Below are 23,422 nucleotides of genomic sequence, written 5' to 3'. Positions count from 1 at the left end.
TGTGAGTGACCAACCCACAAATTCCAGTCAATTTCTGGGAAATTAAAATCCCCCATTATAAAACACTCTAATTTACTGGCCCACTCCATTTCTCTACACTATTGCTCATTATAGTCATCAGATTCATTAGGCCTATAACACACACCTCTCATTTTTCCTTTCCCAGTGCTTATGTCACACCAAACAGATTCAACATTGCTTTGTCCACAAATGTCAATTGAATGCACTTCCTTAGATTTTATGTATTTCTTAACTAACAGCATAACCCCTCCTCCCTTCCTGTCCTGTCTGTCCTTTCTGTACACATTGTACTCCCCAAATTCTAGTTCTGCACTGCTTATGTCTGTGTGACACCATGTCTCTGATATCTCAACAATATCTGTCTTTGATGTCTTGACTAGCACTTCAAGCTCATCGAATTTATTAACTATACTCCTAGCATTGGTGTACATGCAAGTACACATGCACCTGTTTCTACTCTTAGTTACCCTAACACAGCCCATGTGTTTACCTGTTCCGCTATGACTCCCAGCAGTCCTGGAATTTCTCATTGCCTTGCTTTCCAGGCTGCTGCTCAATTGCATTTCAATAGAAGTAGTGCAAGAATCACTTTCACCTCTGCCAGCGGCTACTGTTAATCTATTAGTCCGTGTATCCCCCCAAGCTAGCAGTTTTCCGACCCACCTAACTCTGCCTCGATAGCATCAGCAAATATTCTTGCACCTTTTCTGTTTAAGTGTATCCCATCCCTGTAGAAGCAGTTTCTTCTGTTAACAAGCACAGACCAGGCTGAGAAAAATTCTACCCCTTGAGCCTTGCACAATCTCTCCAGGGCCGAATTAATCGACAAGGTTCTCATCATATACTCCCTCCTATCGTGTCTGTGCAGAATTGCAGGCACTTTCAAATTCAACCCTGACTCACGGCTTTTTTTCAGCATTGTCTTGTACTTGTTAAGTAATTCTGCTGGTCTCCTACTCTTAATATAATTAGTGCCAACGTGTACAACAATATCACCCTTTGTGCCCTTAAAGGATGATATCTGCCCTACAACATCATCAACCTTTGCCCCTGGCAGACATACCCTGGTCCTGTTCCATCTGTCCTTTTTTGCACAATATGTTGCCAATTTCCCTGACAATAGTCACCTACAACAACTAGTTCCTTTGGGACCAGCGCATTCTGCCTTGGGGGTTGCCTCTGTGTTGCGTGATGTTCAAGTGCAAGCTCTGGCATTGATGTAGGCAGCCGAGAGCTTGATGGGCCCCTCAATTTAAATCCTTTGAGGGCATCCACCCTGTCCTTCAAGCTCTCATATAAGCTCATAACAATGCCGAGTTGGCGCCTTATTTCCTCGCACTCCTTACATCGCACACACACAAAGACATTCCCCTTGGCAATATCATGTCCCCTTCCAGATTGCTCCACAAACATCAAACAAGCAGGGCATTTAAATAGACTGTGATTCAGAGGACAACCACCCCTCTCAGTTCTCCCCTTAGCCACAGCACTTTCACTAGTTTGAGCCTTTTGCTTTACTGCTGTTGTCTGAGTCATGATTTCTATTCAAGTTCAATAAAATTCCAATACAAAATATAACCGTAAACCTATATCCCAATGCAGTTATAACACTATATATATATATATTTCGGTATCGAATATTATCTCAGAGTTATGTTATGACTTTCTTATCCCCTGTCAACTTATATGTATTAATTTATGATGTTACGTTTGTAATAACTAGGTCGCTATATTTATTTAGTTAAAAAAATTTGTACAGAGCAAACAGCTGTTTGGAAGAAAAGTAAAGGAGAGAGAGAGTGAAAGAAAACCCAGTTTTTCAGATGCAGAGGAAACAATATTTGTAATGTGCTTATGCCAAGAGAGATTAGAAGTCAGTGTAATCCCCAATAAAGATATATGATCTTGCCTAGAAATCAGAGTGCCGTCAAAGATAAGCATAGGAGCAGAAGAATCCTTTTTGCGAGATGTAAGACAAGACCGAATTATAGAAGAATTGAAATCAACTAAATTATCATTGCCCCACTGGAGAATTACCTGGAGATCAACATTGAAGGAATTGGTAGTGGATATTCGAGAAGTTGAAGCTGTTTGAGCAGAGCAAGGTTTCTTAAACTGGAAGGTGGAATGCAATGTGCTATCATCAGCAAAACTATGAATAGGATTTCCGGTCAATGGAAGAAGGTCATTATTAATATACAAGAAGAAAAGAGTGGGAGAAAGAACTGAACCTTTGGGAACACCAGCATTAGTGCAGGTATTAGAAGACAAAGAGCCATCTACCATCACCTGCAGTGAGTAGCCAGAGAGAAAACTGGATACCCAATTACAAAAAACATTTGTCAAACCATAAGGTGGAAACTTATTTAGAAGACCTTTTTGACAAACATGATCAAAAGCCTTTGAAATGTCAAGAGCATCTGCTTGAGTTTCACCAAACTTTTCCATTGAATTTGTCCAAAGATGGGTAACAAGCCAGAATATCATCAGTGGATCAACGTTGATGGAATCCATACTGGCGATTGTTGATCAGATGGAAGGTTTCTAGATAGTTTAATAGTTGGTGATCAATTGTTTTCTTTATTACTTTAGAAAGAGTAGAGGTGATTGCAATGGGATAATTGGATGGGAGGGATTTGTCACCCTTTTTAGGAATATGAGCTGAATATGAGCAAATTTCCAAGCAGAAGGAAAAAATACCTTTGGAATAAAAAGTGAAAAAAGGTGCCACAGAACAGGAGTAAGTTCAGGAGCACAGGTTTTGAGAACAAGTTGAGAAATGTGCTAGCATCAACAAATTAATGTTCATTATTTTCGATTTTATTGATACTTGAAAAAAAAAAGAACTCATAAACCTGGGAACTCAAAGCAGGAACTGCCTGTATTTTTAATAGAAATGTAGATTTAAAATAGTAACTGTTGCTTGTTTTTTTAAATTAGGAATGAAGAAATTTTTGAGGAGGCGGCTGTATGAAGGTGAACTTCAATTACAGATTACAAATATCTCTGATCGCTCATTATGGGAGAAAGAACGATGCCAAAGAGGGTAAATGCTTATGTCATATGTGCCATTACAGTTGCATGCTTTATCTAATTTTTTAATTCTTTATTTTCTAAGAAATAAACCAACTGAATACTCTACCATACATGCAATCAATATCAACAGTGTGTTGCCAGGAATTTTGCAAAATATGAATTTTCACAGGAATTAAATTTCTTATTAAGTACATCCAAAGAAGTTTCAAAAGGTCATTATGTATTACAGCTCAGAAAGCTTTCAGGAACAGTAGGGTGAACCTTAGCCATATATAGTCAATATTTATTATCTCTCTCTCTCTCTCTCTCTGTCTGTGAGACAATAACTCTGGTAATGCTATTGTCTTAGGTTTTTATTTAGATGAGGATACAGTCAAACCATCAGGATAAACAGAAGTTGTAACCAATAGTTTTGGCAAGGGACCAGAATGCTTAGCTACCATTTGGACAAGAATCGTGTTTCATACTTAACTTTCTCAAAATGAAACTTGGAATTATTAATAACTTTGTTTACAACCATTGTGATCTTTTTTTTTTGTGTAGCCAGAAAATAAAGATGTTGATCTGGTATAGCCCTCAATATGCTGTATTGTTATCTTGAAGCACATTTATTAGAAAACTATGGTTTAGATAATGGATGAAAGTTTAGGGCATATTGAAGAATAAAAGTTTTCATAATATACAGTTGTGGAGTTATATTTCAATGCTGTAGCTGAAATCAATAAAAATCACATGCTATGCTGTATTTGATTTCAATTGTGGGAGATCGTGTTCTCACTTAAGTCCGAGGGAAAGGTTTTGACGACATACTATTATCCACAGTTTTGCCTAAGTTGCTAAAGATATTAGCAACATGGTTCTACTTAAGTTGCTAAAGATATTAGCAACTTAAGTAGAACCATGGGTAATGGTATTTGTATCTAAGTTGAACTGAGATGCCTGCCTTGATAGTCAAAAACTTGGCCCTTGGCCTTCAATGTGATTAAAATTGAATGCAATATAGCAGAGGTAACTAACCCCTTGGACCACACGCAACCTGCCTCTTCATATTGCATGGCCTGCAGACATGTAAGTAGCCCTGTGTGTTATCTTCTGAGTTTAAAACTACTGTGTCACAAAATATACGTTGACTTCTGAAAATGTCCATTTTTAGTAATATTCAAATTTTTCTGTATTGCTTTCTTTTGATATTTTGTCTTCCTCAGTATTTAAAAATAATATTATAACCATATAATAAAAATGCTGTTAGTGTCATGTAATAATTGTTAATCTGTGTATTTAATTATTAATTGTAAAAAAAAAAAAAAAAAAAAAAAGTTTAACTGTAAATATAAGCATTGAAAACAAAATGATTAAATTCTGTTTTAAAATATTTAGTGGTAAGGAACTGTTCTTTGCAGCCCACGAAAACCCATGCAATCTGTAACCTTCAACATTCTATCTGTAAAAAAAGGTTGGTGCTCCAAAAACCATGTGTATAACATGATTTTTATTTGAGGATTTCATCATTACAAGAATAACTTCATTGACACCCTCCCTGCAAATATCAGGATCAGAATGAAAGAGAATGGGCCTGTGGCACTGGTTACCATAGTTTAGAAGAAGAGAATACAGCAGAGCCAGTGGAAGCAGTAACTAAAATAAATGTTTTAATATGACAAGTAGCTTTCAGGGTGACGAACCCCTTCCTCAGCAAGAAAGGTACATACGTACAGAAATGCAAACGTAGCATAAAACGTTAGGAATGGAATAAATTATACTAAATATGCTGTGCGTGATCAGATGACTGGGAGAGTGCGTACATTAATGCAAGAGTGTTCAGTCATTCACTAGGCCAGATCAGGCAATTATTGTTGGTGCACGGCACAAATGGGATTGCTGCCACCGTTTCTTGTGTTTAAATTCGGGTGTAGTCTTGTACCTCTACTGTGATTTAAAAATTTCTGACAGCTCGATATATTTAGAGACTCTAACCATAGGTGGTGATAGTAGCGTCAAGATTGGTCGATCACCGCTGGAGTTGAGGTCATGATGAGTTGACCAGAAATGTTCTGTGATTGCAGAGCCATGCAGGTGGATGGCTCAATCATGTTCCACGAGGCGGTCCTGAAGACGCCTGGAGCTTTCCCCTACATAGCAGCTGCCACAGTTGTGGCAAGTAATCCGATATACAATGCTGCTGCGCAAGAGAGGGGCAATGGGCATTTTTAATCTTGAGATCGTAGACTCCTACCAGGAGGTTATATGTATTTCATGCGGTACTCACGCAGGATCTTAGAAATCTGGTCTGAGATGCCTGGGTAATACAGAATATAAGCAGTAGGTATACTGTCACTGTCGCGAGGGGGACGAGGGCCTCAGATGAGTTGCAAGCTCTTGTGCTTGTAGTAAGCACCTCTATAACACACGGGCTGGGTATTCACATTGGTGAGGTCAGCTTTTACTCTAGAAACCTTGGTGCGCCTGGCTTCCTCTGAGCTGGAATGGCTCCAATCTCAAGAGTAGAGCATGTGGAGTGCTGTTTAGATGACAAAGGGCATGGGCTGACCTGTAGTTCGTGAATTGCCCGCAGCACATTGGTTTCTGGTATACTGAGGTTTCCAGATGAGAGCCCACTCGCCTCACCAAAACAACTAGGAAAGGAAGTGTCCCATTCTCTTCCAATTCCAAAGTGTACTGGATGAAGGGGGTTAGAGAGTTGAGGTACTCTAACAGTGGCACATCCGAACCTCAGGGGATGACAGTGAAAATATCATCTACATACGTGCGCCACATGGTGATTGGTACTGGTGGGTTCAGGAATATGCGTTCCTCTAATGTTGCGACGTTGGCAATGACAGAGCTGACAGGGATGCCCATAGCTGTACCCTGTATCTGTTTGTAGAAAGAATCGCCAAATGTGGTGACACTGCCTGACAAGCACAGGTTAAGAGTGGCACAGATATCTTCCATAGATAGTGATGTTCTATCCAATAGGCTGGGGTCATTCTCTAAAAGCTGTCTGGCTCATACGACAGCCTGTTGGACTGGAATGGAGGTAAATAGGGAGACAACATCAAAGGATGCCATGATCTCTTCATCAGGAACTGTAAGGTGTTTGGTGAGGCGAAGGAACTCCTCGCTGTTGGAGACAGTGTGGACAGTATTTCCACTAGGGGAATTAGGAAACATGCAACATGTTTTGATAGCTCATAGGTTGGTGAATTGCAACAGGAGAGACGATGGACCGGAGAGGGATGCCTGGCTTATGCACCATTGGCAGGCTGTAAAATTGCGGGAGCTGGCAGCCCGTGACATGCGACTACCAACGCATTGACCTTGAGATCTTTACCAATTTGAACCACTCTTAAACCAACTTGTTAACCTTTGATTCTACTCACCCCGAGACCTTGATGGAAGGTCACGTACAGGTTTGTAGACATTAGGATCGAGTAGGAGGGCAAGAGCCTTGTTCAAATACTCCGAACAATCCAATACAACCATTCGGCATCCCTTGTCAGCGGGAAGGATGATGATGGTGTTGTCTATCTTGATGGAATTAAGAGCAGAGTGTTGTCGGCAGTTGAGGGTGGGGTTAGCAGGCCGAGCACGCTGAAGAACAGAAGCTGTCCTGAAGCAGATGTCGTTAGCAGTCTCTTCAGGGAGCTGGGCTAAGGATGCCTCCACTCCCATGGAAATTTGCTTGATTGGTGTCGTGACAGTAGAATGGCAAACTTCATACCAGAGGCGAGAAGATCGGTCTGATCGAAAGCCAATTGTTTGTTGCTAAGAATCAGGACAAAATTAGCATTGTCAGTAGGATGCATGTGCATTCTTGAAGAGTCTGGTTAGGTTAAGGAACTTATGTTGCTGGTGAGAGCGGTAAGCATCGGACACACAGTTGGCCTGGAAGCAAAGAGTGTGAATTAGCCTTGAGAATGCTGATGGGGAGATCAAACCTCTTAGCTCCTGCATGAGTCTAGATTTGTTGAAGCCAGCTCTCTGTAGTTTGAGGTGGAGATTACCAATCCACACTTTCAAGGTTTGGAGACCGAAGTTGAAGCAGGTGCGTTTCATACGAGCGTGGTTGAAGGGAGCTTTATAATGGAAGCCTTTGGGAATGATGGGATGCGATTTGCGTCTGTACACAGTGTAAATGTTGCTTGTTCCGGGCTAGTGAGATGAAAGACTTCTGAAGCCCAAGTACTGTATGCACGCAGGCCATAATATGAACGAATGAAAGAGAATGGACCTGTGGCACTGGTTTCCATGGTTTAGAAGAAGAGAATACAGCAGAGCCAGTAGAAGCAGTAACTAAAATAAATAAGTTTTAATATGACAAGTAGCTTTCAGGATGAACAATCCCTTCCTCAGCAAGAAAGGTACATACGTACAGAAATACAAACATAACATAAAACGTTAGGAATGGATTAAATTATACTAAATATGCCGTGCATGATCAGATGACTGGGAGAGCATGTACGTGAACGTGAGTGTTTAGTAGGCCAGATCAGGTGATTGTTGTTGGTGTGAAGTGCGCATATGAGATTGCTGCCAGCGTTTGTCATGTTTAAAAACTACTAACTCCAAATCGGATGTAGTCTTGTACCTCTACTGCGATTTACAACTTTGTGACAGCTGGATATATTTAGGGACTCTCTCTCGAACTTGGAGCCATTTCAACTCGGAGGAAGCTAGGCGCACCGAGGTTTCGATAGAAAAAGCTGACCTCGCCAATTGTAGATATCCAGCCCGTGTGTTAGACAGATGCTTACTACAAGCACAAGAGTTTACAATTCATCTGAGGCCCTTGTCCCCTTGCGACAGTGACAGTGTACCTGCTGCTTATATTCCGTATTACCCGGACATCTCAGACCAGATTTCTAAGATCCTGTGTGAATACCACATGAAATGCATACAACTTCCTGGTAGGAGTCTAATATCTCTGGTCTCAAGATTAAAACCCCCATCGCCCGTCTCTTACACAGCCGCATTATATACCGGGTTACTTGTCATGATTGTGGCAGCTGCTATGTAGGGGAAAGCTCCAGACATCTTCAGGACCACTTCCTGAATCATGTCAGGTCCATCCGCCTGGATGACTCTGAACACACTGCAATCGCAGAACATTTTTGATCAACTCATCATGACCTCAACCCCAGGCACGATAATGAGGTGATCGACCATTCTCAACACTACTATCACCACTTATGGTTAGAGTCCCTAAATATATCCAGCTGTCACAAAGTTTTAAATCGCAGTAGAGGTACAAGACTACATCCAATTTGGAGTTAGTAGTTTTGAAATGTGAGAAATGCTGGCAGCAATCCCATATGCAAGCTACACACCAACAACAATCACCTGATCTGGCCTACTGAACACTCACATTCATGTACATGCTCTCCCAGTCATCTGATCACGCACAGCATATTTAGTATAATTTGTTCCATTCCTAATGTTTTATGTTATGTTTGCATTTCTGTATGTATGTACCTTTCTTGCTGAGGAAGGGGTTCGCCCTGAAAGCTACTTGTCATATTAAATCTTATTTATTTTAGTTACTGCTTCCACTGGCTCTGCTGTATTCTCTTGTTTTAAATTAGGATCATAAGATTTAAAACAGTAGTCCGTCCAAGGAAAGGAGGAATAGAAATTGCACAAAACATCTCTCTTAATATTCTTGGAATGTGAAATGACACAAATTTGAGAATGGCAATGGGATAGAGGCTCCGTTAGTGAAGAGACTACCACCAAGTTATATGATGTAAGGCACCTAGGTGGCAAGTAACAATCATATGCGCTGAAGGTTGATCAAGTGTTAGCTGTGTGGTTAGGGAGATTGTATGGTATTCCAGTAAATAAATAAATAAGTTGTGGGCAATCATCAGTAATTGCAAAAGCTTAAGTAGAACCATGTAAACTGCCAGAATATATATAACTGAGTCTGTATAACTAGAAAATGAAAGGTATCTGGAGCTATGAATTTTCAAATCACTGAGGGAAATTACTTCACTATTAGGATAAGTTAATTGAAGGCAGCTGAGTTTCAAGAAAAATAAATTTAAAAATTACTGAGAAATTTGCAGGTAGGGAAAACAATAGAGACAAAAATTGATTTGATTGATTGGTGATTTAAGAATTGGTGATTCAAGGAATATCAGAGCAAAAATATGCCTAAGTACCGAGTGCAGTAGCATATTCTTTGAGTGGACTGGGGTTCAAGCCCGTGACGCTTACAGTATGTAAGCCATATATTGATATTTGCAAAAGAGGCACCAGAATTATACCCTATTTGATTCATGTGTTTTCTAAAAGTTCAGTAGATTCAGTTTCTAAGTTCTGTTCAGTGGAATCTAGCAATCAACCTGTGAAAACCATTTTAATGCTGTACCTTCAAATGTTAAGGAACATTGGATCTGGCTATGATATCTGCCATCTTTAAAAGACATGATTTATACTGCGAGCCAGAGCTTTGCTCTGTAGAGCAAAAGAAGAAACTATTGAGGGTGGGAACTCTTGCTTTAGTAGAGAGATTTGTGAAAACAAGGAAGGCGAAATGAGTTATTACTTCCTTACCTGGCTCACCTGGGTAATTTTAAACTGGAGGGGGTGGGGAATTATTAGTCAGATGTAGGCCAAGTGTTTGTTGTTGTTTGGTTTTTTTTGGAGCATTAGCAACTAAGGCCATATTGCTCTGGGAATATGCGGTGGTCATTCCCTGACCTTTCTGCATCCTCCGTATTTGGTGATGACGGGCTCGAACCCCGGTATAATCAAGAAGCATGTGCTATGCACTGCTGCTGCTTCCCACCTGGCTACGGAGGCACCTAGGCCAAGTGTAAAATGCCACTAAACCTAACCATAAATAAGTTTTCATTTTTCTATTCTAATGTTTTTAGCAACAGAAAAAAATTGAACTTCTGTTATAAAATACTTTAAATGTTTTCAGTCTGAAGTTTTGGTTATTCTAAATTGATTTCATAAGGTGGAAAAGTATCTGAAAGTTTTTCTCTATATGAATGTATTGCAAGAAACAGTTATCACATTCAGGTTTTGTTGTTTTTCATTCAGCAGTATATTTAAAGCCGTCTGTTTCCTCTGAGAAAATTAGTCATTTTTGTTTTCCACAGCCAGTAGTTTTTTTTCTTTTTTCATTTGGAGTTTTTAGTTCCATGTTCTAAATTCCTTACAAAAATTATATTTTATGAACTAAGATGTAGCTTCACTGTATGATATGAATGCAGTACCAAAAGCAAACTTGCTTTGTACCCCATTCACGAAAAGTAGAAAAATAATGATTTACATACATAATGTTCACATAAATTATTTATCAAAACACACACACCGACTGAATGCAGCTTATTTCAAAGTGTTTTTTAATAACTATTGCAAATATAAATTTGTTATAGTTATTAAAAGTAAAAAAAATTAATAAATAATTTTTTTATACCCTGTGTTGGCTACTTAGCAGAGGTGTATTGCTAAAAAAGTACCGGAATGCTCGTCGATTAACTACAGATAGTTACCTACACTTTTTTCATTTGCAAAAATAAATAAGTCAAAGATTAGAATATTTGTTCAGTATTTATTTATAACTATTAAATAAAAACAGACAAAAAATTTTAAAAATCAGAAAAGAAAAAAAACGAAAACAAAAACTCCAAAATAATATAAAAAATATTGTTCAAAAGAATCATAGAAATTCCCATACAGGATCAATTACGTATTCTTGCGTGACTGCCCTTTTTGTTTGTTGGTCAACAGCAGAACAATGAAACCGTAACCAAGTTCGGACATAAAAATTTGGATTCCATAATTCTAATGGTGGACCGTGTAGTTTAATAAACACCAAACATTTAGAAAAAAGTACCGAAACATCGTTCCGGCCTGAATACACCACTTCTACTTAGGTTCATAAGAGTTTACAAATTAGAAAATATAGAATGTTACCTATTTTGTAAGTTATGTTTTGTGGTATCACACGGATTTAAACCTCAGTGTCCATGATCCTATACCTAAACACTGACCAGCCATCTTCAGTCAGAAATATTCATTAGTGCCAGGGCTGTAATAATTTATTAAAAAAGGATCATGATTATTTATAATTATAAATAATAGATTATATTATGCAGTGGATTCCGGTTATTTGGGACATATCGGGATAGTGCATTTTGGTCCGATTAAGCGGCTGCCCCAATTGTGCGAAGTTTTCCACAGGTTAACAAAATAAAAATAAATTTACTCTTACGTGCATAGCTTGATTAATATGTACATATTTACTACTTGCTATTTCTATTCACTGACATTTGGGGGAGGGTTAAATTTAAAACAGTAAAAAAGGTAAGCAATCAATAACAAAGAACACAGCATGCACAAATTGCAACTAACACGTATGTGCAAGCGAGATAAGGAGTAATAAGTTAAGAAGCTTAAAAAATAGGAATGAAGAGAAGTCTGAAAATTTGTTTTTTATATGATTGATGATTTCATGGAAGGGGAAACACATTTCACTGTAATAATGTAAAAACCCACAGAATTCCAGGTGTCGGTATTATCGCAAATTTAATAAGATCGAGTTTACTATCCATTTATAATAGATTGCACGAACAGAAAAGCCTAATAAACTGGAAACTGCTAATTGTTTTATGGTTGTGACCTCAAGAAATCTGACTGGACCAACTAGTATGGTTGGAGACAATCGCAGGGTAATCTCGAGTGTTGTGGTCTCCTGCCCCGATTAAACGGCATGTTGTCCCAATTAAGCGAAGGAAACTCTGGCTATTTTCTCGTTTAAGTTCTGTTCTTTAAGATTTGTCCAAAATAAACAGCTGCCCTGATTAACTGGTGGCCCAAATAACTGGATTCTACTGTATTATTTTACTGGGGTGATCATTTAATTTGCGGACTGGTGCAAGATTTTGTTTACTGTGCAAACTTTCTATAACTAGCACTAGAGGTTCTCTCCCTAATTGCTGCTGAGCAGACTGTGTGCACATGCCAGCGCTTTTCGAGCTAGAGTTGCGTGAAGAGACTTTTTTTTAGCCACTTTAGCATTAGCAACAGTAAAGGCATATGATGCAAGAAAGCATGCTTATACAGCATCAGCCAAAAAAAAACACCCTTAAACCCCTTCTCATTTCACCCATCCACTTTCTCCAAATGTTTGTCCAGTTCTGTCTTGAATCTATTTAAGTTATCAACTTCTACAACAACAGATGGAAGTTTGTTTCAGCAGTCAACCACCTGCTGGCTAAAGGCAAACTTCTGCACATCTATTCTACAACCATCTTTCCTCAATTTGAATTTATGTCCCCGCAGGCGATTAATCTGGACAAGAGGAAGAATCTCATCAGCATTGAGCTTCCTCAAACCATTCAAGGCCTTATACATCTCGATCAGATCAATTCACAGGTGCCTAGTCTCCAGACACTGTAATTTGTAAAACTTAAGCCTTTCTTTATAAGAACAACCCTTTGTTCCATTCACTAATCTTGTTGCCCTTCTCTGTATTCATTCCAACAGCTCTACATCCTTAAAATGAGGCCTCCAGACCTGTATACAGTACCCAATGTGTGGCCTGACCATTTGCCTTATACAAGGGGATAATCACCTCCTTATCCCTGCTAGAAAAATTCCTGTATATCATTGGCAAGACACCATGAACTACTCTTGCAGACTGTGTGCATTGCTCAGAAAACATCATACCTGACTGCATAATTACCCCCAGGTCCTTTTCATTCTTAACCACCGTCAGTGTAGTACCACACAGTTGATACGTTACTCTGGGGTTACTGATTCCCATATGCAGTACTTTACATTTGTCAACGTTATCAGTGGCCACCTCTCAGCCCATCTGCTCAACTTTTCTAGATCCAGTTTCAGTAGCATACTGACTTTACTGTCATTAACAATCCTGCCAACCTTCGTATCATCTGCAAACTTAGGCATTAAGCTTGATATACCTTCATCAATATCAATAATAAATACAGAAAACAACAATGGATCCAACACTGAACCCTGGGGGACTCCACTAATAACATTAGTCCACAAAAAGCAGTGTCCATTGATTACCACGCTGTCTTCTCCCATTCAACCATCCCTTTATCCATACCAGCAATTTGCCTCCAATGCCACACTGCTCCAATTTGTCCGACAGTCTTCCCTGTCGCTGACTATCAATTTGAAGAAAGTATCATGTCAGACATACAGATTGAACATTGATATGCGATTCATTATTATGTCAGATGATGGGGCTTAAATGTATTGGAAACAGTTAAAGAGATGAATGAAGCATATGGTAATTAGTGATCACTACTGTAGGTGCCGAGGTTCTGCCACATCCCCCTTATTCACTAGACTTAGCCCCGTGTGATTTCTTCCTGTTTTCAGTCTTTGACAAATGGCTTGCAAGAAGCATTTGGAGACACAATGGTTGCGAACATGTGTAAACTTCATGGGATATTATTTCAAAAAGGAGAAATTCAGATGATAATTAAGATCTTGCACCAGTCTGCAAATTAAATGATCACTCCTCGTATATTATATTATAATTTTTATGTTTTACTATTCACATAACAGTTTTGTGATTTCAATTGATTGGTTAAAGAATGTCATTTTACACTGCATATGAAATATGGCATGATATATTAATAATGTGTTTAGCAAAAGAAATAGCAATAGCCATTCAACTTGATCTAGTTTTGTGACGAAGCTCTTGCCCTAGACTGAAAGAATTTTCAATCAAGGCTACATTTAGCCAATCTCAAGTAGAGGCAGTTGCCCCTTTGAATTATTTAGTCTGCACAATGGCCTGCTGAGACATACACCTTTGTAGGCATAATACTCTCACCAAGAAAGACTTCAATTCTGTGAATTGCAGCATCTGGAGACTAGGCACTTGCAAGGTGATCTGATTGAGGTGTTGAAAGCATTAAATGCGCTAAATTTTGATGGCATCCTTACTCTTGTGCTGATAACACACATAACTGCATAAATTTAAATTAAGAAAGGATGGTTGCAGAAAGCAAAGTTTATAAAACCCTTCCCACATCACTGGTCCATCCAATCCTTAAATTTTTTCAAGCTACCCACTTCTACAACACCAGATGGGTACTTTGTTCCAACAATCAGTTACCCTGACTGAAAGCTCTATCCTGCAACCATTCATTTTCAATTTAAGTTTGTTCCCTTATGTACATTTGTCTGAGAAAAAGTTAGAATGCCATCATCATTATCAAGTTTACTTAATCCGTTTAACACTTCAAACAGGTCTCCTTTCAAGTGCCTCCTTTTTAGACACTGCAATTTTTAAAACTGAAGCCTTCATGGTAAGAGTTAACTAAGCTAGTTCCTCTCCTCTGTACCCATTCCAAGAGATCCACATCTTTCTTAAAATGGGGCCTAACCATTATCTTATACAGTGGAATAATCACCTTCTTCCCACCGACAAAATTCCTGTATTTCATTGACTATGCTATGCTACTTCTATGCTGCTCATAGAACTTCATATAATGACTGCACTGCTAGCTACTTGTTTGAAAAAGTCCGGGTATGATTTCTGCCACATGCTAAAGAAACTGCTATAAGCTTTTTCACTTGCAGCTGAGGTAATAACTGATTTTAGTTAAAAGTGTAATGCCTATCCTGAGACTGTTCCACATTTTTCATCCTGTAAAGAAGTACAAACTGACCTGGGACCACACACACACACACACACAGTACCAGGGTTACAAATGCTTTAACAGATAGCAGTAATTCCTAAGTTATTCACATCCAAAGCAGCCAACGAACTTCATGTTAAATTGTTTTTTTTTTTTTTTTTTTAATTGTAAGTCTCATTTTTATCAGTAAACAAAAAAAATTTATTATGAAGGAGAGATCTCAAATTTAGCGACTTAAAATAGAACAAAATGGCCTTACTTTGTGTGCATTGTATATTTTCAATTCTTAATATTATTCTTTTATTTCACATTTTTTAATGTAAATGTTTTTTTTTTTTTTCTTATATAATTCACCAGATGTACTGTTTGTATGAAATGCAAAGAGGCAGCTATTACAAATGAGCCATACACAGGACAGAAGGAAAAAGCTCGTAAGTTGTTTATGTCCACACTTAATTTGATAATTTAGAGAACTATGTAAATTGTGCTGAATAATCTCTGAAATCAGTGAAAAGTTCTGAAAATCATTTTTACTTATACAAAAAAAAATAAGCAATCAAAATTTGTTGCAAAGATTTTTAGTTAAATGGTTATTAAATTGGATATTTTAACTAATTATTAGTAGTGATACAGGGTGTCCCAGAAGAAAGTTAAATTTCTAATGTTGGCTTGCTATTTCAGGAAATAAAAGTTAAATGAACTATTCATACAACATTTCAAACTGTATTGCCGTTGATGGTATGCCATTTTCACCTCTTCTAAAGAGCAGGATACTAAATGCAAAAAATTAAAGTATTGTCAAGATGAAAATCATAACAAGCAAGTTGGGTTCTAGGCATATTTTCTAGAACCCAACTCCCATTGGGTTCTAGGCATATTTTTTTAGAATACTATTGCTTAATGGTCAACGTTATGGATATCCACTCAGTAATGAGCAGGTCCTTTTTTGTAAAATTAAGTGGCTACATGAGATGCTGTTAGTATCCCCATCATTTTTTTCCCAATAAAAATCTGAACGTCTCTCAGCTCTTCAAATTTTAATGTTTTTGGGTCTTACAAGTACTGAAAAAATGAAATGGCCTGTTCATTAATGGTAGCAGTTTTTTTAAAAAAATCGGTAGTATCCCTTATGTTGGCTACATAAATATTTCTTATTATTATTATTTTTTTTAATGGAGACATGTATATATTTTTCCATGTGTACTATACGTGTGACAAATATAAATTATATTCATAATAGCAATAGTTAAACTGTTTTGATTTTTTGTTTCTTGTACCATTAATTCACCTATAAATATGAGAGTTAAGCTGGAGTCTTTATAAAGAGCATTTCACATGGTGTCAAACATATCTTTCATTGTCTTAAAAAAAACCTTCCCTTAAGGTTAGACCTTTATAAGATAAATGAACTGGTGAATAGTTATTAAATTGGATATTTTAACTAATTATCAATTTGTTAAGGGGAAGTCTTGCCTGACCAATTTGATTGGATACTATGATGCAGTCACAAAAGAACTGGATGCAGGGAATAACTTTGATATTATATACTTGAATCTTAGAAAGGCTTTTGATACTGTTGCACATGGAAAACTGCTGCACAAATTGGAGCAGTGTGGCATTGGAGGCAAATTGCTGCTATGGATAAAGGGGTGGTTGAGGGGAAGAAGACAGAGTGGTAATCAATGGACACTGCTCATCGTGGACTAATATTATTAGTGGAGTCCCTCAGGGTTCAGTGTTGGGTCCATTATTGTTTTCTGTATTTATAAATAATATTGATGATGGTATATCAAACTGAATGTCCAAGTTTGCAGACGATACAAAGGTTGGTAGGGTTGTTAAGGACACTACTGACGCTATGCTGCTGCAACAGGATCTGGAAAGGTTGAGCAGATGGGCTGAGAGGTGGCAAATGAAGTTTAACATTGACAAATGTAAAGTACTACATATGGGAAACAGCACACCCAGAGCAACGTATCAACTCTGTGGTACTCCACTGACAGTGGTAGAGAATGAAAAGTACCGGGGTAATTATGCAGGCAGATATGAAGTTCTCTGAGCAGTGCAGACGGGCTGCAAGAGTAGCTCATGGTGTCTTATCAATGATATACAGGAATTTTTCTAGCAGGGATAAGGAGGTGATTATCCCTATGTATAAGGCAATGGTCATACCACACATTGAGTACTGTATACAGGTCTGGAGGCCTCATTTCGAGAAGGATGTAGAGCTGCTAGAACGAGTACAGAGAAGGGCAACAAGATTAGTGAATGGAACAAAAGGTTGCTCTTACGAAGAAAGGCTTAAGTTTTGCAAATTACAGTCTGGAGACTAGGCACCGGCGAGGTGATCTGATAGTATAAAGCCTTGAATGGTTTGAGCATGCTCAATGCCGATGGGATTCTGCCACTTGCTCAGAATAATCACCTGAGAGGGCATAAATTCAAATTGAGGAAAGACAGATGTAGGATAGATGTGCGGAAATTTGCCTTTAGCCAGCGGGTAGTTGGTTGGTGGAACAGACTCCCATCTATTGTTGTGGAAGTTGATAGCCTAAATAAATTTAAGGCTCAGCTGGACAGGTATTTCGAACGAATGGAGGTGAAGTGGAAGTGTTTTTTTTTTTTTTTTTTTTTTTGCTGATGCTGCATAAGCTTGCTTTCTCGCATCATATGCCTTTACTAATACTAATAGAGTAATACAGGGTGTCCCAGAAACACTGTCACCGTAAACAAATATATTTTATTGCTGTCAACACAAACACTGTCTTTGAAAGTACTAAAACTGTCAGCAGGATATGGCTAATAAATATCACTTTACTGGTCAAAGAGTATATGTGGAACAAGATACAGTCATTACATATATCATGATTGTAGACCTTCTGTAGAGAGCAGGATGCCAGAGGGGCTTAGAGAATACATACCATACATATATATATATATATTTGTCACAGCTCACTCATACAGATAACGAAATTAGTTCAAAACATAATGTAACAACTGGATGAAACAAGTAGGCCAAAAATTGAATCAAAAGCAATTAATAATCAACAGAGAAACTCATTATTTTTTAAAAATATCTAGAATCATAATGTAGTAAACTAGGATCTATGTTCTTCTCATCAAAAAAATTTAAAACATTGTTAGGGAAAGATCTGGCAAGCGATTTTTATCCTGGAGTGTAGTGGCATAAGCGTGGGTTTTATCCCAATACCTTTTGGCAGAATTCACACCAGTATTATTCCAGTTGAAGGAGGGAGTGGTAATGGTAGAGCTACACATCATAGCAAGCATTCTTACAGCATCAGCAATTAATATGAATAAAGGACTATAATTTAATTTTTTTAAATATTTAACCCTACAGAATAAAGTAATTTTAAATTAACATATGCATGAGTAGACTATATAATATACACATACATCATTACAGGTAAAAAAAAAAAAAAAATACCTAATTTACTTAACTATAATTCTTAGATCAGACACATGAAATGTTTTTTTTTTTTTTTTTTGAGAAACTAGAATGTCTTTAAAACTTTGATTTTAGAAATCTGCGTGCAAATAATGTTTAAATAAGAATCAAGGAAAACCCAGGTGTTCTTGCAGAGACCAAAACATTTGAAATACAGAATCTTTATGAAAAGGGAAAAGGGAGAAAGGTGACTAGAAATATGGGCTGATTTATATGGATATAGAACAAGCCCAAAGTCAGGAAATTGTTTTAAATCTACAAGGGTCTGGTTGAGTCACATTTTCATAGTTTCACATTTGCAAAATTTTATCTTGATTGTATGTGTAAATTAGGTCACTATTTGCAGAAGAGATTAACTGTGGAAACTATTTCAGGTGCTTAATTTGCAAGCCAGTTTAAAAGACAAAAGATATAAAAATTTTATTATATACTTCCATGTTAAAATTGAAAAGTTCTAACATCCTAAACAACGTTTTTTTTTTTTTTAGGTGCATTTGCATATATATATATATATATATGTGCACCTATTGTTTTTACCATGTCCATACACTTTTAACAAGAGGAACTCCCAGTGGTTGGCTTTACATGAAATTTTATATTTGAACATTTTAAAAATATTTGTCGAGCCATTCAAAATTTCATTAGATCAATAGAAATTTAGCAATTAATATTTATCTTTTCCATATAAATTATATGAGAGAGACTAATAAATATTATACAGTTGAAATTAAACTGAATGGCTAAGTTTAAAGAACAAAAACTATAGAATTTTATTAAGTGTTCTGTAAAGTTACAATCATAGTAATTAATTGATAAGGAGATAACTATATTTACTTTTCACTTCTATTAATTACAGAAAAAAAAATTTCAATTAATTTAAAAAAAAAAGCTAACCTGTCTGAAATGTAATGCACTATGTACATTAACTTATGTTTTTTTCTTTTTTTTTTATGTGAAAACATCTATAGCAGCACCTAACAATGGAATCTAATGGAAATACCTTCCATTACATATCTCCATATTTGACCACAACATTTGCATTGTTGCAAATGTTGTGGTCAAATATTTGTATTGTTGCAATCATACTATTCTACAAATGGATTTTGCTAACCTCTTCCAAGCTAAGGATGTTTTCACATAAAACATCTTTCGTGTGTACAGGGCAGGGTACACACGCTTTAATTTTTTTTTTGTTATGCTTTATTTTAGTAGTACAATTGTGTGTAATATTTTCCTTTCAAGCTGCTACCATATTTAATTTTTTCTGTAAATTAGTGACTTATTTATGGGGAAATTCTCTCTCTCTCTCTCTCTCTCTCTCTCTCTTGGCACCTCCGTAGCCAGGTGGGCAGGAGCAGTAGTGCATAGCACACTCTTCTTGATTAGACCAAGGTTCAAGCCTGTGACCACCGAATGCGGAAAGGTCAGGGAATGACCACCGCATATCCCCTGAGCAATATGGCTTTAGTTGCTAATGCTCATAAAAACCAAATAACAACAACACAACTCTCTCTCTCTCTCTCTTTTTTTTTTTTTTTTTTTTTTTTCAGTTGTACTCAGACACGGAACAAACAACAATTTTTTTAAATTTAATAGTTTTAGCATGTAATGGTACCAATCATATAACAGATTAAAATTCAAAAACAGAATTGGCAGTGAATATCTGCAACTTACAAAGGACCCTATCAGTCTCTATATAAAGCAAAGTTAATAATCATCATAATAATTCCATATTTATAAAATACAAAAACCAAAAATACCAAAAAATACAAAATTTATCAGTTATTATTGAATAAGGCTTACATTGGAAGACACATTTTCATAGGGCTAGTGCCTCTCAATATATGCCATCAATAACAACCAAAACTATCTGTTTCTGCTAGTTATATGCCAGCTTTAACCATTTTTATGATACACTAAATATAGTATGAATCGTGGGTTTAAGTTAAGTTGAAATTTAAGTTGATATATTTTAATTTAAAATTAATGGCATACTGGCAAAAATAACTGCTGGCATTAATGGCATTAATTTGTTCTGACTAGTAATTTTATCTGTTTTAAATAAATAAATATAGTTTTAAATTAATATATATATGTACACTGGTGTGCAAAATTTAAGGAACAACACTATTTCTAAAGATTACAACCACAATATCAAATGAAACAGCCTGTGGCAATTTGCATAACTGTGGCCGTTCAGTAGAAAGCTGGTGCACATGCAAAAATTTGAATCGTGATGAGAGGGCTCACATAAACAGATAAAAGCAGCAGTTCAGCAGTTATGTGCAAATTACAGAATGGTGAGCACGATTGTTACAGAAATTTGATTGGTTTCATACTGTGCTACAGACAACGAAATGGCCAGTAGACAATATCTGGATGACTTTATCCAGGGTCGAATAATTGAGAATCTCGAAGGTCGAAGTGCAATGAGCGTGGCTGCAGAATTAGGTATCGCCCATATCATTGTCTCACATGGGTGGTCGTCCACAAAAAACAACGCCCAATGATGACCACTATATTCTCTTACAGGCCAAGAGGGACCGACACTAGACAACATGATCCATTGCAAACCAGCTGCACAGGACAAAATCTATCACGGTTTACTGTGGCTAGGCAACTCTGCAAAGGTGGACTGTTTGTCCAACGGCCAGTACGCTGTGTCCCTCTAACACCTGCCCATCGGAGATACCATTTACAGTGGTGTATCGAACACAAAGACTGGACAGCAGTGCAGTGGGGTAAGGTACTCTTTACTGATGAGAGTAGATTCAGTATCAGCAGCAATTCTGGATGTCAGCTAATCTGGCGAGAGGTTGGTACACAGTATCATCCTGCAAACATCACTGAAAGGGATCAATATGGCGGTCGAGGTGTTCTCGTCTGGGGAGACGTTATCTTGGATGGAAGTATACAACTCCAGATACTGGAAGGTGGTACTGTAACTGGTGCACGCTACTGTACTGATGTAATCCTCCCCCATGTGCATCTGTTCCGAGGTGCCATTGGCCCCGAGTTCATGTTTATGGATGATAACGGCACCCACCGCACTGCAGCTGTTGATATGCTTTTGAAAAGTAAGGACATTGTTCACATGGATTGGCCTGCCCGTTTCTTCTAATCTAAATCCCATCGAACACATATGGGATGCTCTAGGGAGATGCCTAGCAGCACATCCACACCCACCAGAAAATGTTCACCAGCTGAAGATGGTGCTGACAGAGGAATGGACAATGTTACCGCAAGAACTTATCAACAACATTGTTCTACGTATGGACAGGTGGTACAAAGCCTGCATCAACATTAGGGGTGGCATTATTTCCTACTAAGGACCACCTCTTCCCTCTCCATCTTTGGCAGTGATGTATCTGTATCGTGGTAGCCAGTGCTATGTTGCCATTTTTGAATAAAGACCCTCTGTACTATTTTGTTTCTGTTGTTGTGTCGGTGTCGTTTCCTTCATCGTTTCTGTACCTCACGAGGTTCCAATAGTGTACTTTTCCCATATCCAGGCCACTCCTATGAGAAGCTACAGGTCTAAACCTGACTAGTCCTTAAGTTTTGCACACCAGTGTATTAATAAATATGTAATTTGGAGTGAAGATGTGAGTGAATGTTACATAAGGTGTCAAAAGCAAGGCGAATTAGAGAGGAGTGACCTGTAAAGTAAATTAAAGTGAAAGTAAAAAGTAATGGTAGCTAGCATCAGATAAGGTGGATAAGTTTGACTAAATTCTGGTGCATCTGTCATATCAAATATATTTTATTTTTGTTTCTGCCTTTCCTCTGCAGTTTCAGATTTTGACCCATTATATTTTTTACTTTTCCTCTTTCTCTCTCAGGTAAGGCATAAAACATTTTAGCATATTAATGTACAGCTTCTACCTCAAGCTGTATGACTAGTAATGGAAGTAAAAATTTAAAATTAGCAATATTGTGTATGATATATACAAGAAATTTATTGAGTTTTGCCATGGTACAATTGGTCCTTCTCATATTAGCTAAATTAGCATGTTAATCATCTATGCACAAATTTCTAATGTTGATATAAACAATTTTTTTTTCTTTTTTCTTTTTATGTAAACCCCAAACACGAGAGGTATTAGAACCTATAGTACTTAGTACTGTGCTTGGGTTGGAGGTTGAGAAGACGAAAGAAGATATTTGTTGACATTGGACTTGAACTTCTGTAGACTGTAATTTTTGGGAAATACGTATGAAGGAAGGTTGTTCCAGAAAACGGCAGTTGAATGAATAAAAGAGGAAGATGAAAAGTTGGTTCTGTGAGTTTGAAGTTGGACAGTAAATGGATGTTGGCTGGTGGCGGCATATGTTCGGACTGTTTTGAAAGAAAGAGTTTGAATTATAGAGGCCAATTCAGAAGAACACTGCTCATGGAAATATCTATAGAAGAGGCATGCAGCAGAAACAGTACATTTATGAGACAGCGAGTGGAGAGACTCTGTTAGAGATGAATCATTAATTAACCTAACTGCCCTCTTCTGAACTTAATCAAGAAGCCTGAGAGAGGTTTTCGGTGCACGACCTCAGATGTGGGAACAATATTCCATGGTAGGGCAGATTTGCAATTTGTAAAGAGTGAACAGCTGTTTGGAAGAAAAATAACACCGAGAGCAAAAGAGAAAACCAAGTTTTTTAGATGCAGAGGAAGCAATATTTGTAATGTGCTTGTGCAAAGAGAGATTAGAAGTCAGGGTAATCCCCAAAAGAGATATATCATCTTGTCTAGAAATCGGAGTGTCACCAAAGATAAGCATAGGAGCAGAAGAATCCTTTTTTACGAGATATAAGACATGACTGAGTTTTAGAAGAATTGGAATCAACTAAGTTGTCTTTGCCCAACTGGAGAATTACCTGGAGATCGGCATTTCAGGAATTGGTAGCGGATTTTTGAGAAGTTGAAGCTGATTGAGCAGGGCAAGGTTTCTCAAAATGGAAAGTGGAATGCAATGTGCTATCATCGGCAAAACTATGGATAAGATTTCTAGTCAATGGAAGAAGGTCATTAATGTACAAGATGAAAAGAGTGGGGGGGGGAAGAACAACCTTGGGGGACACCGGCATTAGTGGAGAAGTTAGAAGACAGAGAGCCATCTACCATCACCCTCAATAAGTGATCAGAGAGAAAACTGGATAACCAATTACAAAAAACAGTTGGCAAACCATAAGATGGAAGCTTGTTTAGAAGACCTTTATGCCAAACACAATCGAAAGCCTTTGAGATGTCAAGAGCAAC

At 37.5% G+C, this 23,422-nt stretch overlaps 1 protein-coding gene across 1 annotated transcript in view; it reads left to right on the top strand.

Moving 5' to 3' along the window:
- The window catches only part of LOC150086762 (ceramide kinase-like), a 120,313-nt gene that overhangs the window by 78,131 nt on the left and 18,760 nt on the right, over positions 1 to 23,422 (top strand). The window contains exons 7-8 of the mRNA XM_090371565.1: positions 2,962 to 3,067; positions 15,054 to 15,127. Of these exons, the coding sequence (XP_090227691.1) occupies positions 2,962 to 3,067; positions 15,054 to 15,127 (180 nt within the window). The remainder of the gene's footprint in view (positions 1 to 2,961; positions 3,068 to 15,053; positions 15,128 to 23,422) is intronic.

The sequence above is a fragment of the Mastigoproctus giganteus genome, chromosome 4, assembly GCF_048544385.1.
Source record: "Mastigoproctus giganteus isolate SK-2022 chromosome 4, ASM4854438v1, whole genome shotgun sequence".
NCBI lineage: Eukaryota > Metazoa > Arthropoda > Arachnida > Uropygi > Thelyphonidae > Mastigoproctus > Mastigoproctus giganteus.
This window is presented reverse-complemented; position numbering and strand designations above follow the sequence as displayed.